Source organism: Galleria mellonella, unplaced genomic scaffold (genome assembly GCF_026898425.1).
Source record: "Galleria mellonella isolate WM207_F2 unplaced genomic scaffold, CSIRO_AGI_GalMel_v1 utg173, whole genome shotgun sequence".
Classification (NCBI taxonomy): Eukaryota; Metazoa; Arthropoda; class Insecta; order Lepidoptera; family Pyralidae; genus Galleria; species Galleria mellonella.
Genome location: NW_026442016.1, coordinates 9,149,771 through 9,167,283, shown reverse-complemented (window position 1 = coordinate 9,167,283; position 17,513 = coordinate 9,149,771). Strand labels below are relative to the sequence as shown.

Below are 17,513 nucleotides of genomic sequence, written 5' to 3'. Positions count from 1 at the left end.
ACTTGAGTAATCATCATCAACATTATGTCAGCCCTTAACTGTCCACTGCTGAACATAAGGTCAGGGAGTTTTACAAGTAGTTGCCATACTTGGCAGACGGATTGGCAACCGCAGTCAGGCTTTAGAGATATTTTAAGAGGGGCGCTGCTGCCAATCCCTTGCTGTCCCTTAGTCAGCTCTTACGACACCCACGGGATATTCTATGCCGGGATCACACGATAAGCTAGAGTAATATTAATATTTAAATAAACAATAATATAAATATTTAATTATTATTTAATTAATAGTATAGAACACACACATTTTTTTTATACACAATGCCTTCACGTTTTGTAACCATTAATACCTATGAAAAGCTCTTTTGTATTTTAGTTAAAAAGTTTACCTAAAGAAAATATTAACTCAAGAGTATTTCCATTCTAACTTTAAAAAGCCGCTGTACCTACTGATCCGACAAAATTTGGCTTAATTTGTCCATAGTCATAATCTCGGCGCATTTGGGGGTCCGCAATAAAATCATAAAATCGTTAGCAGTGCCGAAGCGTGCTTCTGTTGGCAGTTAACACGTAATCCAATTTGTCGGCGCGCGGACAACCAAGAAGAATGCTAAAACCGCGCTCAACAAAATTACATCCTGTGTATCCAATCCACCCTCGAAGATTCTTGATGCGAAAGTTTTTTTTTTACTTTTTTTTCTAACAGGATTGAAAAGTCTTGATATTTGATTTTGTAATTGAATTTTGTTTTACTTTATCTTAAAAAATAAATAAGTAAATATATAATTAAGAACGAAGGAATTGATGTCCTTTTTTATTAAAAACTTTTCCCGTTTGTTTATTATTGTTATAGTATTAGGTTGACTGGAAGAGATCTCTTTCATTCTTTCATAAGTTCAGTTTTACTTACATTGTTTCCGATTGTTATTATTACTGTATGTTTTAGTGTAATTTATATCTTTAAGAATGATTAACAAGCTGATGGCCCACTTGAAGTGTTAACCGTTGTCAATTAGACATAAAAAGCACCACATAAATACATAACCGAATAACCTGTAATAATCCATGGTACGTTACTCCTGAGAATTATGGTGTTATGCCTTCTTAATACGTATAGATTCAAAATATTTTATTGAGAAATATGTGTATAAATAAATGCGGATATTAACAATATATATATACATATTAATAAATAATATTATATTAAATTAAAAAAATGTGATTCGGTTTGAGTAAAAAAATACAAATATTAGAATCATTTAATAAACATTTTTTAATTTAAAAAAAATATAATACTAAAATGAAACTTGACAGTAAGTCATCACCGATACGAATACAACTATTACTTTTGAAAATAAAACACTCTTTTTTTTGATAAATATTATTAAATAAAAATAACATAATAAATAAATTAATTATATAACATAAAAAAAAACATAAATTTACAACTTGATTTAAAATTAACGACACGATGAGAACTTGAGAAATAAATTAAAATTTCTCGCGCAGTATGTCACTTGTAGTTTGAACTGCCTTAATTTTAAAAACCTTATTTACGCCTGATATAAAGTACACTCACGTAAGGCTCAAGACCGATTGACGGCCCTAACTATATTTGCTCTTATTTAAATAACTGATCAAACTCGCCAGTAAGCTGTCAAACAATAACTGCCACAGACTTATTGGATATGCCGCGTTCATCCTGCCTACTTATATTGGATGGGGAAATTGAGGAGTAACTTTTTGAATTCATAGCATCACAATTTTTTCGTATTATATCGCTGAATAATGTGATTAGTATACAACGAAAATTGTATATAGGTAATTTTAGATTTTTATACACAATCTGAGGATATGTTAAAAAAAAATTAAAGGGAAATTAAATGAAAACTAGAATGAAGACAAATCTAATAAAAAAAAACGACAGTCGTGTTGAGAAACCTTTTTTAAGTTGTTTAAAATTAAAATTGTTTCTGATTTTAAATGTAGTCAGCAATAATAAATAATAATTAAATTGTATTACTATAATATATCGATTATACTGGGATTTATTAATTATATTGTATTTTAAAAATAATGCCTATTTGTCTTAGAAAATAAAAAATGTGTTTAATCAATATAAAAATATCTAATAAAAATTGTTAATTATAGAGGGAACCCTTAGTCGTAGAGTTATTTCTTATCATTTCCATTTCGAATTGTTAGATAATTTATTTGTTGATTTAATACTGTTGAAATAAAAACTTTATTTCGACAGATTTAATAGGTGAAATTGTAATTTTTCTGATAATTTTTTTTTTTTAAACATGACTATTAATTTTGAATCTCCTGTATACTATGCTGTGCTGTGTGGTCCCGACATAGAATAGGACACCTCTTCCTTTCCCGTGTCGTAAGAGAAGTCTAAGGGAATTTAATAGTCGAGGGATGGGTAACATTGCCTTTCTTAAAAGATCCTGTCACCTGTCATCATGACAACTGCTAGTAAAACCCCCAAGGGGAAGGCCTATGTTTAAAAGTGGACAGTTAACAGCTGATATCGTCGTAAATATTATATAGTGGGATTTGAAAAAATGATGATTTAAAAGTGTTTGTGAAGAAGTCTATTTGAATTAAGACGATATGAATTGGAATATAGAATCAATGCAATGCAATATATCCAGTAATTAGGTTAATATGAGAGATTTTATTTTTATGTTATTTTTGGCCATATCGTATAGTCGTAGAATACTGATGGATCTATATATGTAATCTTTGTCAGATACGTCAGTATTCTACGACTATGATGATATGTTCTTTTGGAGGAAAAAATTGTTTTTACTGGTAGAATAGTCTTTTAAAAGGATTCTAATGAATTTGATATGACTCTGTAATATAATATTAGATAATTTATAATTACTTCGTTGATATTCATCGTAATATGCCTACCTATCTATTGGGCAGCAACCACATCTTTCAACTTTTCACAGTGATTCTTAATACGGTAATAAAAATTCAAATATCTATGTATAATTCATTACTCATCAGTGAGGCCATGCGGCAAATATTTAAAGTACTTACCTATAAGCAACATTGAAAGAGGGTGTAAAAAACGAGCAAAGGAGCTTTTATTAAGTAGAGGGGAGTGGGGCGAATATAATGAATAAATTCCGCGTAAGGGCCCCCTCGTAACGCAATTGAAAACTTTTAACAAGTGCCGAGAAATCGTGTGTAAAGGTGGGCCCTACCTAATTACGTCGGTAGCCGCGCCGAATACGGGATGAGTTCAGAAATTTAAACGGCCCCCGCCCGCCGACCGTGGGTCCTTATGAAAATCAGCTTGTTAATAAAATCTTTTGAGTGTTGACCGATGATTTTGGTCGGGATGGACGTGAGAATTTACTAGCTGAAATCGGAAATAGAATTAATGAAGCTTAATGCCATTTACTTTTGACTGTCGGAAAGAAAAGTATTTAGGAGGGGTGGGGGGCATGGATTGTTAGTAATGCGGACTACCATTCCTATTGCCAGCAATATATCTTATTAGGTCGACCTCCACGTGGTCCGCGTAGAACGTGCTGAATTCCCGGCGTATTCATCACGATGGGCTTAATTTGCCTTTTTTATCTCACCTATCATCATTCACTGGTGCCCCGCCAATGTATACTATTAGCGCAGGTGGGGATACCACTTCATTGTCTTCAGTTAAAAAAATGTATTTAGGATATGTACGTAATTGAGTATAATTGTTTCTTGCAACTACAGACTTACCAAATTTAACGAAGAAGTGTTTTTGTTTGGTTGTAAATAGCATAGATATTTAAATAATGAATTTATTAATGTAAGTTTACAGTCATATATTTATGATGGTATGTTCTTAAAGTAAATAAAAAATATAATAATGTCAATCACAATAGGCATTTAATTCACCATTCACACGACATTTATAAGATTAATTTTATTTCGTTGTGAAATTCTGGATGAGTTCTAGATATCTTTTGTAAGAAATATTATAAAAATAGACCTTTGTTACCAGGAGGAAATATTATTAAAATATTATTTCACAAATTATTGCGTTATTGAAAAATTTTTAAACAAATTGCTGCATTTTATTTTTAATAATGACGTTCATAAGAAAACACTAGATACGATTTTGTTAAGATAAAAAAAAATATATGGAAATTTTAATTTCATAATGATATAAGAATAACATGTACTTAATAAAATATGTAGCTTCATCATTTCAGCCATTATCTGTCCACTGCTAAACATAGGCCAGCCTGAGCTACTTGCATCCACTGACTCCTTGCAATGCATTTGAGGTCGTTACTCCATCTAGTGGGGGGGGGGTCGTCCTACACTGCGTTTGCCTTTACGGGGTCTCCACTCAAGAATTTTTCTTCCCCATCCCAATAATTAATAGCCAAAACCGTTTAAATTCTTATATCTACAGACGTAGTAGCAAATTCGATGATGTATCTCTAATCGGCCGTTTACAATCTAAACAAAGATTACTACTCGCTACGTGAACATTTAAATCACGCGACGCTGGCCATTCTCATCCGCCATTAACTAAGCTCGATTTAAACAAAAAATTAACAAGATTTCCCGTCGCCGTCTGCTCAAGACGTATTCTTTCGTGTAACCCTAAAAAACAAGTCATTACCGAAGCGGGTTTAATCTAGCGTTGTTCTGGGGATTTTTTCGAGATGTTCTCTATTATATGAAAGCGATCGCCCGGGTCGCCGACGGGCACCGTTTACGCTAAAATGATATGATTAATTACCGTCCGGGTGCCTCATTAGCGCACAAATAAGATCATTCATTGGTGAAATTGAATCACGAACGCTCGGCGACCGCTCAATCGGGTCTAATTATAATTTTATTTTACTCACCGCACTGGTAAATACTCGCGTTTTCAATGGATTTAAAAAAAAATCTAACTCGTTTTAATATGAGTAATGCAATGAATTGAAATTTGTACCACTATAAACCACAATTCACTCGCTTTATTAGTCACATTGCATGATAACTTACAATTAATTATTATATAATATATAAACGTCTCATTGTCACATTATTAATACTATTGTGAGAGGGAGGGATTGTTAGTAATGCAGACTATATTGCACATTGTTAGCAATATAACCATTCGGGTCTACCTCCACGTGGTCCTCCCTGGAAACCATCGTCCTGAAGTTCAGATGTATTCATCACGATGAGCTAACTGACGTGCCTTTTCATTCTCAACTATCATCTTTCACTGGTGTCACATCAGCGTATACCGTTAGCGCAGGTGGCATTACTATTTCAAGATCATTCATTAAAAAAATACTATTTATTATGTGTATATTTCAATATATTAAAGTAGTTTTGACATTTTATTATTGTCCCATTACTGAGCGTCTCTCCATACAAGAGGGGAATATTAGTATCCAATTCTTGTAGCTATGTATGCACCATTTATCTATTTCTCTGTGTTGATCGGTAGAGAACACCGTCCTGTATTTATTTATTTACTTATTTTATCAATCGAGTGAGCTTTACAATCTCCCAATACGAGTACGCTCACCCAGGAAAGTATCAGTATCGTATAATTAAATGGAATAATATTAATTAGATTTAAATTACAATATAATAATACTAGAAATAACATCTATATCAGAGATAAACACTTTATGGTCATCCAACGAAACTCCAGAAAGTAAGAGGCAAACACATCTAATTGCGGATATTAAGTCTCATATGAGTGGATTTATATTTTTATAATAAATATTTTCCTTTTGCTACCACGGTGGTTAGGTGGAATGGTATGGGTATTGGTATTTGTTACGAATTGGCTCTTCTGTTTTAAAACTTTCGTTTCTTCGGTTGCGTTTGACATCCAGGATATAAAAAATTCTCATGACCAATAACCATAGATTTTTTTAATTATCTATGATTATTTTACGTGAATCCAATAATAGGTAAGTGACAAAAATTATCTTTTGCATAAATTATAGAACAGAAATATGTCAAAAAATATTTTTATTATGCATTTTAAAATGCGCAATTAAAGTCTAAATTCATTCACATTTATATTCTATTTAGGCGCGACGCAATGAAACTTTACGATTTCGACTCCTACATCCCCTCATTAATATTTTGCTACAATAGTGACACCGAAAAAGTCTGTAAAGAAAAGAGCTCGAAATTATTCATGGGATAATATAATTTGCAAGCGAATACTATGGCCATACACCTAAGGCGTTTCAGCTAGATTCTTACATAAATAAAGAAGGCATCACGTCTCATAATCCACGTACAAAGAAACATAAACATGAGTGACGCACTTATCTTTTGTAATACATAATGTCGTAAAGCTGAATGGATGAGGAAATTCTTTCTTTCGGATTTTGGGGTCAGGCTAGCACGAAATGTGGTAGACGCGTTCTAGCTAGTGATTATTTTTCTGATTTTCAACCGACTCAAAAAAGAAAGGGGCTCTCAAATGGGTTGTATTTTTTTGTTTTGTTACTTCATAACTTCGTCTTTATAAACCGATTTGGATTTTTTTCTGAAAGGGTATACTTATAGATTGGTCCTATAGATATATTTTATCAAAATCGGTTTATTAGTTTTTTTTATTTAACTAGTTTTGTAACGATTGAATTACGTGTTTTTTTTTTTTTTGTGGAACAAAATATTAAATTACTTTTTGAACAGTAACTAAAGAATATTTTCAAAAATTATTAAAATATTATAGAATTTCAGCAAGCATAATTAATGGAGCTTTGGTCATTACAATATCGTGAAATCAATATAAAATGTAAACGCAATAGTATTAATAATTTATGACCACGCAAACTATCTACAATCACACATAACAATAAACGATAAAATTTACCACCCGTTACAGATTATTGCTTTTAAAATTTAAAAGCTAGATTTTTCAAATTTTAATCTTGCAAAGTTTTATTCTCATCTAAGAAACAATAGGATTACCATACTTTTGTGGTTTTCCAGATTTTCCAATTACTTTGGAACTTATTTAATACTAGCTTTGTGACCTATTTGTACGCGTGGATTTCAGAAGTAGGAAAACTAATAAAATAGATAGCGTATAAAGTGCGTTTCTAGACAGTGAATCTAGATAAAATATGTATCAGTTTTTAAGGTAGACCTTCAGAATTACAACAGTGAAAACTGTGTCCAATTTGGCGAAGTACTTTTTGTAGAATACCGGAACAAACATATATGTATGTTTGTTCCGACAGACCGACAGACGAAATTTAAAAAAAAAATATCATTTGCTTTTTACTACACAAAGACCTCTCATATATTTTTTTTTCTTAAATATCTCCCATGTACAGACATTGTCTAGTACAATTTTATTTGATTAGCAAAATATTGTTTGTAACCCACTCCAATTATATTTCACTATAATATTATTTCACAACTACTTGTTCTATTTAGTAATAATACAAGTATGTATGAAATAATTTATTACATATTAGTATATATAATGGGCATTTGATCTATTGATTTATACAAGACTATCGAGTATGTATACAATATTAAATTAAGCAAACATTCGAAAACAAATTTGTAAGTGAGAATTATACGGTATAAGTATGTATAAATAAAAATTTTTGACATACGATTTTATAAATTTTCTTGTTGCCTGTATCACACAGATATTATATTATGTAAATTGATTTTAAGCATTTTATAATATTAGAAAATAATAAAAAGGGGATTCAGAATTATTTTCTTTCCCTAATTTTTAAATCGAAATTTACATTTACGCTATATTTTTTTTAATTCCTAACAGATTCTAAAACGATTGTCATCCTATCTCAAATAGCCATTGCTGCATTTCCGTGAAACAATAGACTTATAGTTTTGTCAGATACGGACCAACAAGTTATTGGACACACCAGAAAGTTCTGAAGATAATCGCTGATATTCCTCTAGATTTATGGCGCTGTATTGTTAAACGCTCGCTAATATATCGCAAAGAACTCTTTGTTCGTACTTTCCATTTGATTCGAGTTTCATCGGGAAATGGTTTAGTTTTCAAAAGTTGTGCAGACCCGTTTATCTCTAAGTATTTTATATTTAAGTACCGAAATGTTATAATAATCATGTCACACTGAATTAGCAATACTTGGCTACTATATTTGGCTTACCCATAACTTTTAAAAATGTTAATTGCATTTTTAAATTTGCATACAGGCCATGGTGTAATTTGAGCTACAAATTTCCTATAAGTGACAATAATTTCTCTTAAAAATTAAATACTCTACAAGATTATCGTCATAATAAGGGTATTACCTGTCTGTCATGTTGTACCTTTAAATGATACAAATCAGTCTCTACCTTAGTACCACTTTTATAGAATAATTAGAATTATTTACAACAAATATACTTTCGATAATGAATATTAATTAAATAATGTGAAAGTATACTTTACCTCTCTTTTTAAGCTGGTCATCGTCACACGGAATCGAACCCAGGCCCCGCCCCCTCCAGGTCCAAGCAACTATTCGGATTACAATATCCTATCTATATCACAAGCTTCCACCTAGCTTAGCACTAAACTCTAATCTAACACAATTGACACTTCAACAACGATCGGTAACGGTCCACTTAACTTTAACACTAAATAAAACTCTAATATTAGTTAACATGATAAAATGAACAGAAATCTCGACTACAATACCAAAGTAACAAATTAAAAAAAAAAAAACAAATTTTCGCTGTATGTACATAGGACGTGGTAGTTTGTGGACGACCTGATAAGTAGGTAACTTAGTCCGAATATTAGCAGGATTTGTTTAGTGGACCCAAGAGGGGGCGACGGAATAGGGGGTGCGTGGGGCGCCCCCGCCAGACAGGGTGGTGGGAACTGGAGGAGCGGGCGCCACGAATTGACTCTCTGCTTCGGCAGCCATTGTGGTTTGCTGCTGGCTAAAGTTGAAGTCCAAGGAGCCGTCCATGCTTAACTCATGTTTTATGACCTGTTAATATAAAATTTTAACATAAATATTATAAAATTAGACAAAGAATAACAATTAACTTATTCTTTTCCTGATTGTCTGGAGTCTGAACTAGGCTTAAATATCATGACACATCTTCAGATCTATATCACTGAATAAAGGTCTCGGCGTAATTTTGGTTTTTAAAGTTCTAGAATAAGTTGTAACTCAAGTAAAGGAAAATTGTAACCAGAGTTATATGATTTTTTTTTGTATAATTTGTAATAGCAAATAAGCTGACGGTCCGCATAATAGAAAATAATAAATGACGCTTGTAAGTATGAACATAACAGAATAAATTAGATACGTTATCATTTCCGGAGATTATAGTATGTACAAAATTTTAAAATTATGGGATATCATAACGCATGGGAGGTATCATGGGCGAAACAGTATACTCTGTTATGTCCATGGTCATAATTATAGGCGACGGTTACCACTTTTCATCAGGTGGATCGTCACTTGTTTGCCATTCTATGTTGCTTAAAAAATATATATGAGATCGAAAATTTTATCACCGCATTTGTCCTCAACATATGCCCTGTAAAATAAGTAAATAAAAATTAATAGAAAAATAATGTGATACCTCATCAACGTTGCAATCAAAGCCATGTTCCAGCGATTCGATGTTGATATCCTCCGCTAGACCAGCATGCAGGGCACCCATTATTTGGCCCATAACTGTAGTGGGCCCCATCGTACCAGCCTGTACCATCATGCCACCATTCATGAGGGCTGCGTCTGATGTCGTCACCATTTGAGCCGGTACATTTTCTGTGAACAAATTTTTTATTTTATATATTTATTGTATTTACTTTATTGTACAAACTAATTATACATAAAAATATGATAGAAGTAATCAAATATACAAAGGCGAGCTGAACTCTAAAAGAGTTTCTTCCAACCAACCCAAAGTGGAAAGGAACATCAATATCAGCGGGTAAAGTGGAGTTATATGTGTATTGTGACATTTTTCAAACAAAAGAAATAGATAAACTTAAGTTTATACATAGCTATATTATATTTAATAAAAAAATTTAAATGAAAATTTTCTAAAAAAATTACGAGTATATAAATAAAAGTAATTTACCGTATACATATATATGTAAGTACATCTCTTCAGAGCGTCTGCATCCATTTGACAATTTTTTTTTATTATGTTTATAATGTAAGGATAAGATTTGTATGAAAGAAAATGTTTGAAAAATCGTACGGAAAAAGTACATTCGGACGGAACTGAGACGATCAAAACATAATAGTATAGAAAAAAAAAGAAAACTACAATATACCTGTTTGCATAATATCGGCAGGATCAGCTGGGGGTGGTGGTCGCACGAAGGGGTCCATTGCATGTTGGTGTGGGTGTGTTGGATGCGCGGGATGCGCCGGATGAGAATATAGGGATGCGCATGCGCATCCCCCATGCAGATGTCGTGGACACGACGTCCCGTAAGAGGGGTAACGATAATTGTTCCCGGAAGATGACGATGACGTCGTTGGAACATACCTGGAATACAGTTCGAAATTTAATGGAAACCTTTAATTTTATCTTAACGATGCGCAACTCGATGGAAATTTATTTAATTATTGCTCACATTATAATCATTTCATTATCATTGACCTCATTATAGATGGCATAATGAATACACTTTATTACTAGTCGTCTTATAATATTTATATTAGTTTCTTATATGACTTCGTATGTATAAATGAAAATAATTTTCAACTTATCGTTCTATACGAAGCAAAGCATTTTGTCTAGGACAAGGCATTTACTAATGCTATCTTTACTGTAGACACGAAAAAGGAAGCAGCTTTAAAATCTCTAAAGGCTCATAACAAAATATGCTGTGACTATACTTTTGTGAGGGATAACCAAAAGTGTACTCGCAGCGCTGAAGCATACTAATCTTAACCCTTACGTGTTAAGGAATGGATCGGCTCCTTGCAGTTTCATAGAGTCCGCAAGTCCGGCCAACTGCGCGTCCTCTTGCGTGTACTCTGCTTGAGGGAAATCGCTATTTGACGCGAAATCCCCAGCGGGGTTGTAATCCCAGTCTGGCTCCGATGTGATCATGGATGGAATTGGGGATAGCCGGCCACATGATGATGCATTGGACGACGCCCTCTGACGGAAGTCCGGCGACAACTGAAAACTGCTGCTACGCAGAAGCGAACAAGCGTCAAATAAATGATCTATAACTTAATACAAATCACGTAATCGTAACTGCGAAGGTGATGGTAACTCTTCATGAAATAAACAGACGATAACATGATTTAAATATTGCTCAACAGGCAAATAATGATAACTCACGGCAAAAAGAAACTTAAAAGCTATTTTATCTAGTAGAATATAGTCTATAATAGCCCCAAACATTGAATATAATGGGAAGCATGCAAATGTAATGTCTAAATAGAGGGCCGCTAACATATAAATTTGTAGGCTACATGAAGCGATCACCATAACGGGTTCAATGGTCAGCGCAGAAATATTTTTATTACTACAAACAATGACAAAACGTTGTATAAGAAATGTGCTATCGGCTCGTTCTTCGAGCATCCGAGTGTAACTGTCCGAAATAAAAGTTATGCCCGTAATCCCTACAGATATTCGGCAATAAAAATGTTAAATATTGGTGAAATGTCGAGATTCAGCATCCATATAACTCATCATCTAATGGTTGTGAATGATTTAAAACCTTTTATCATAAAGTAGCAGAGTTGCAATAACTCAATTTTATTAGTCCGGTCAACGCTGTTTATGTGCGATAGTTTTATTATATCGAATGAATATAGCGTTTGGACAATTCGAATCTCACTTTGTTTCTAGTGGTCATAAAATTTCGATATTCCTGAAACTGACGCTATTTACAATATCATCGAGAAGATGTTCGTAGTTTTGGCAGATCTCACCATTGCATTACTTGTATGGGTAAGTTATTCTGCGTTTAAAGTCAAATTAGTATCGCTATCCACTGCATCCGTTCTGTCGACATTATTGGCTATATGCCACGTTCCTTTAAGTTCACTCGCATCTGTAGATACTATCTTAACGGGGAAATGATCTAAAAAATTCTAAAAATTATCTATAATTCTATTTTAAGCTTTGTAACAACACTTTGCTAATGTTAATATTAGATTGATGGCGTTTTTACCTGTGCAGTGGTGAGTCTGGGAACATGTCAAGGCTTTCTGAAACTGAACTACTGGGACTTGGAGTGGCGTCTGCTGTCACGCCATTCCTTAATGCTTCAGCCTGCGGATGTTCAGTTCTATTATATATGTATATTAAAAATGTCGACTAATGGAACTGCGTAAATGACAAGAGAAAAATAAATTCTTAATTTGCCTAATAAGTATGAATGGGAAAAAATTTACATCCCTACTTATATTTTACTTTTATCGACTACTGATATCATGAACTTTGTATGTATATATGTTTAAAGAAAATTTTTAATACATTTTTAAGCACTTGATTTATAAAATTACTTGCTGAAATTATTATGGATAAATACAAGTAAATACAATAAGTTGAATGTAATTAAATATAAAATGCTGTAAAATATTTGAACGAAATATAATATAAATAAGATATTCTATATATATTTATTTAACAGTAATATTGAACAATTCTACGAATTCATTTAGTGGTTCAGAAGTTAAAATTCAATAAAATATAATATTGATATAAATAATTTCGTAAATATTATCAGGAATATTTTTTTTATCATATATTTTAATGTCATGGAATAGGAATATTTTACTGACTCATGTTTTATTTAAATTAATATATTAGATTTATAACAATATAATATTATAATATTATGTAAAAGATTAATACTAATATTAAAAAAAAAATAATGCAATAAATTAAAATTTAAATATAATATTTTCTATACCTAATTCTTACTGAAATTTTTCAGGAATTTATAATAATTATTGAATTAACTACAAAAGCAAAACTTTTCATACCTTCTTCTTAACTCTGCCTCTTCTTTTTTCAAATTTGGATGTCTCCATTGAAGCTGCGCGTCTTCTAACCGACTTCCCTGGTTTCGCATCCGGATTGATCATCCACCAGGAAGATTTTCCGGTGCCTTCGTTTTGGACCCGCATAAACCGGTTATGTAATGACAGGTTATGCCGGATCGAGTTCTGTAACAAATTATTACTAGTTAGGGATCTAGCTACAAGTGAGGTTATCAAAGAGATATTAATCCTTTAAAGGCCATACTGAAAGTTGAGTTGTATATTAAAAATTTATTCGTGCTAAGATCATGAGTTTTTTTTATTATTTTAAAAAATATGATATAAGAAATTTAATGCTTTCTTGAAATAGAATTAGAAACTTGTAATCCTTGTACAATTTTCTACATTGTATTCCTTCATTACAAAGTTTAAGTAACAATACCCATTTTAAGAACAATTAAATAACATTTAAATATTAATTTAATTTTAAAAGTATAATAATATGTTTATTTCAATTTAGAGAACATTGTTGTGTTTAATAATACTGCTGTCTACTTGACAAATAAGTAAATTTGTGGCAAATATCTTATGGCTGAGTTCAGGCTGCAAAAAATAATGTCGTAAAGAGAAACCACAAGTACGCCAGCACAGACGTTTCTGACCGCAAAAAAATCTATTTTAATTTCATCTACCGTTAAAACTTAGTGCAATAACGTGTCCTACCATACTATCTCACACCGACAATAAAATCTCACAACTTTTTCCCGTCGAAGGAATAAAAGCGACCACAGCAACGAATGAAGTTTAGCAATAAAAGAGTCCATAAATAATTTCTGCGTACCCTCGGAGATTTGCCACTTAACGTGGATACCCCTCTCTCCATGTAAATATGTAGCACTTACACTTTATGGCTGAACAATGCTTCAAAAAATTCAATGTCGAATATTTCCACGTAATTCTCACGCACAATTTAACAGGAATGTTATCTATACTCTTGGGTGGGATGCATAAATTTCGAGCGCAGTTTATGTAAATCATTTAAATTTTATGCTTGTCTGTACTAAACACGTGTCGTTTGTTCTTATATAAATATATTATATAGTAAATACTAGTGTCTCGCCCCGGCCTCAGACATTTTTAATATATATTGTAATAAGCCCATGTTATTTGCTAATAGTAGCTGTTGTATTCCATAGGTGAAAGAATTTTTAAAATCAGTTGATTTTAAATTCTATTACGTACAATCATATTTTTGCTCTTTATATTAGTATAGATATAGAATTTTTTATATATAAGTATAGTCATAGACAAATAAACAATCAAATCTGTTTTATTTGTAATATCAAAAGAGAGATATAAAGACATGCGACCACAATACTCAAGTTAGAGTCTCAGGTGCGTCGGATTATACGGTGTCCTCTTTTTCAATGGAATATTTCAATTCTATCGGTGGATCGACTTTCAAACTAAGACATATAAAATTCATGGTGTTCTCAATGCCTTTTTCACGAATTCTAGAAATGCCAATGGTATTATAAGAGACATCGAATCACACAAATCTGACTGGGAGAGAATACTTTTACCATCAACTCCGTCATGTATAAATACATGTACTAATGAATAAATAAATAAATACTATGAGTAGAACAATTAGCTTGTAATACTGAGCATTTTATTAACTGCATCCAATTAAGTTTATGTAATTTCCAACAATTGGACACGTACATAAATCCAGTAAATGTGGACAAGTTTCGCGATTTATCAAGCGTGAAAACACACGCAACAAATGGCCTGTCGACACTTTGATGGATTTGTCGCCAGTTGCCCTTACCATGAATTATATCTGAAGTGTGACAAATTTATATATACGAGATGTATATATATATTGTCGTGTTGTCCTAGCATAAGTTAATCACTAAAGCCTAATTACGGTTGCTAAACTGCCTACGAAGCATAGCAACTATTGGCAAAATTCGCCAAGGTGGAGGCCTATAACGATGATACTGTGTAAAAGATATTGAATAGAACTCTAAAATATATTGCACAAGTGAATCATTATTAATGTAACTATACTTCTACGAACCGTATTATAATTAGCAAAGGACATCGCGGTCGATCACGATGGTCATCGCGGTCGAGTACGATTATCGTTTAAATTTTTAAGACATTTATTATAAGTATTTTTTAAAAAAAAATATCTATGTAGATCAATTTTTCGCTTAGAAATTCTACAGTGCTTTATGCAACACTATTTTGTAATTATACAGAAAAACAGAGTTACTTAAATACGAACTAAATCAATAAAAAAGAAAGCCATAAATAACAATTTGCAACTAGTTTAGATTTTGTTCCGAAAACAAATTATTAATATGATTTATAAGAGTTCATATAAAAAAAAGAATACAAATAAAATGGTATTCTAATTATTTAATAAAATAAAATTTAATTCAATAATCGGATACCAGTATATTCGATTTGAATATATCGATATCGATTCGACTGTCGTCATCGAGACAAGTGCGAAAACTTGTGATAATGTTTGAGGTAAATTGTGATAGTAGACACTATGACACAAGTCCATCACTTTTATTATGCAAAGTAATTGGATTTCCTATAGACCTCGACTTCATATCGTAAAACTATGTCTAGACTTCGTATTTATATGTCTACATTAATATTTATGCCTCAAAATCAGAGTATAAGCCACCTATAATTTCAGAAGTGTTTTATGTGAACGCGAAGGCATATAGCTAGTTTGCTCAGTCAGTAGCGACTAAACTTAATCGAATCTTCTACTCCTGTGACATCACGTACGTATGTTACGTAATTTACCTGTTTTTTTTTTTTTTCGGGGGCGTATATATTATGGTTCATACGGTCGTATTTCTCTACGCTCCAGTGAAGATTGAACGAATACTGAATGCGGTGCTTTGTAAAAAGATAGAAAGATATAAAACAGCGCTAGAATCACATTTCTCGTGTTAACAAGATTGTGTTTAAAAAAAAAAAAAATTTAATGCTTATTACTTTTGACAAATAAAATAAGAAAACTATTATCTTCATACGTGTAATAAAATTGTAAGTAGACGATGCCTGTTATTTGGAATTAGGGAATAAAAATGAGGGATCATAATGAGAACAATAGAATCCCATATAATATTGTTTAAAATGTTTGTCTGTCTGTTTCTTTCTCTTAGGTATCACAAATATCTACTGCACCAATAAAGAAACAGTTTACAAATCTTCGTTCTCGAAGGTGAAACTTAAAACCTGATGTACATATGTTGTATTATGATATACTATACAAAAATGGTCTATCTCATCGAGTTTCCTTCAAAAATTACGCGTACCAAGCTGCAGGCAAAAGCTAGTTTATTATATATTTACAATTCTTGATTCTCAATATTATACATATAACGCGTAGGTACGATAAAAACACACCTTAATGTAAAAAAACAGCTGGGCGACCTTTGACACAGTCGAATTGGATTCAAATTGAAATTAGAATATATTTATTTTAAATGATCTATATATTTAGTCTAAATAAATGATGTGTTACTAAATGGACGTAACTATTAGATGTCGAAATTATGTGATTTTATTAAATTAAAACCCAATCTACAGATTACACACCTACTTATAATAAAACTACTTTTACGTCAATAAGTCCGATCAAGATTCAAACGTTTGACCTTATTATGCGAAGCAAGAAGCCTGACAGGTTAGTTACGGAGGCCATTGTTTACATTAGTATTATTTGGTATAAGCGTATGTTATAACATTTAAAAGTATGCTTGCTCTCTACTGCTTTGAATTCTATAGAATATCATTGATAAAATATGCATATATCGAATTACAATAAACTATTAACAGTAAGCCGAGAAATGCGCCTGAATACCTTATCAAAAATTATATATATACAATATAAGCCTTAGCATTTATTTTTTTATACTTAGAAGTCTTTGTTGATATGCTCACAACTGAAGTTCAAGGGAATTAGTGATGAAGATTTTAGTCTTAATTTTTAATAATAACTTATTAGATCGATATCCATGCGGTTTTTCTTGGAAACTATCATAGTTTCTTATTGGATTCGTTAAGATAAGACAACTGAGATGTTTTCATTTTCACCTATCATCTGTTATTAATGCTCTGTCAGCGTATATCGATAGTGTAAACGAGGCATTCATTTAAAAAAATCTTATGTCCTGAATTAGAATTAATAAAAAAAAAACAACAATTAATATTATTGCTTTTTGTTGATATGTTTACGACTTTAGTATATATGGAGTAAAATAATAATTGAATTAAATGTTCCAATATTAAATGAACCCTTCCAGCGATATTATATGAAAGACGTACGCATCTCGCGAGGAACGGTGGCGCGTAAAACCGGGGCGGCAAGACATCGTACTTAGAATTTTGTCTACGGCAGGATCTCCGGCGCCACTGCGACCCTTATGGGGGTGAATTAACCGTCTACGCCGTCGACGGTCCCCTTTAATGCTCCACCGACTTAAATTTTGTCGAATTTCCACCGCTATTATAT

The 17,513-nt window shown here is 32.1% G+C and overlaps 1 protein-coding gene across 3 annotated transcripts in view; it reads right to left on the bottom strand.

The window, feature by feature from the left end:
• Positions 1-17,513, bottom strand: part of LOC113515441 (forkhead box protein O) — a 150,691-nt gene that overhangs the window by 16,174 nt on the left and 117,004 nt on the right. For 2 of the 3 annotated variants that reach the window (XM_026899645.3, XM_026899647.3), the window contains exons 3-8: positions 12,968-13,150; positions 12,151-12,251; positions 10,918-11,157; positions 10,285-10,502; positions 9,582-9,769; positions 8,431-8,977 (exon numbers count right to left, since the gene is read on the bottom strand). In XM_026899645.3, the coding sequence (XP_026755446.1) occupies positions 8,795-8,977; positions 9,582-9,769; positions 10,285-10,502; positions 10,918-11,157; positions 12,151-12,251; positions 12,968-13,150 (1,113 nt within the window). In that variant the 3' untranslated portion in view covers positions 8,431-8,794. The remainder of the gene's footprint in view (positions 1-8,430; positions 8,978-9,581; positions 9,770-10,284; positions 10,503-10,917; positions 11,158-12,150; positions 12,252-12,967; positions 13,151-17,513) is intronic. The other variant, XM_026899646.3, reaches the window with a different exon arrangement.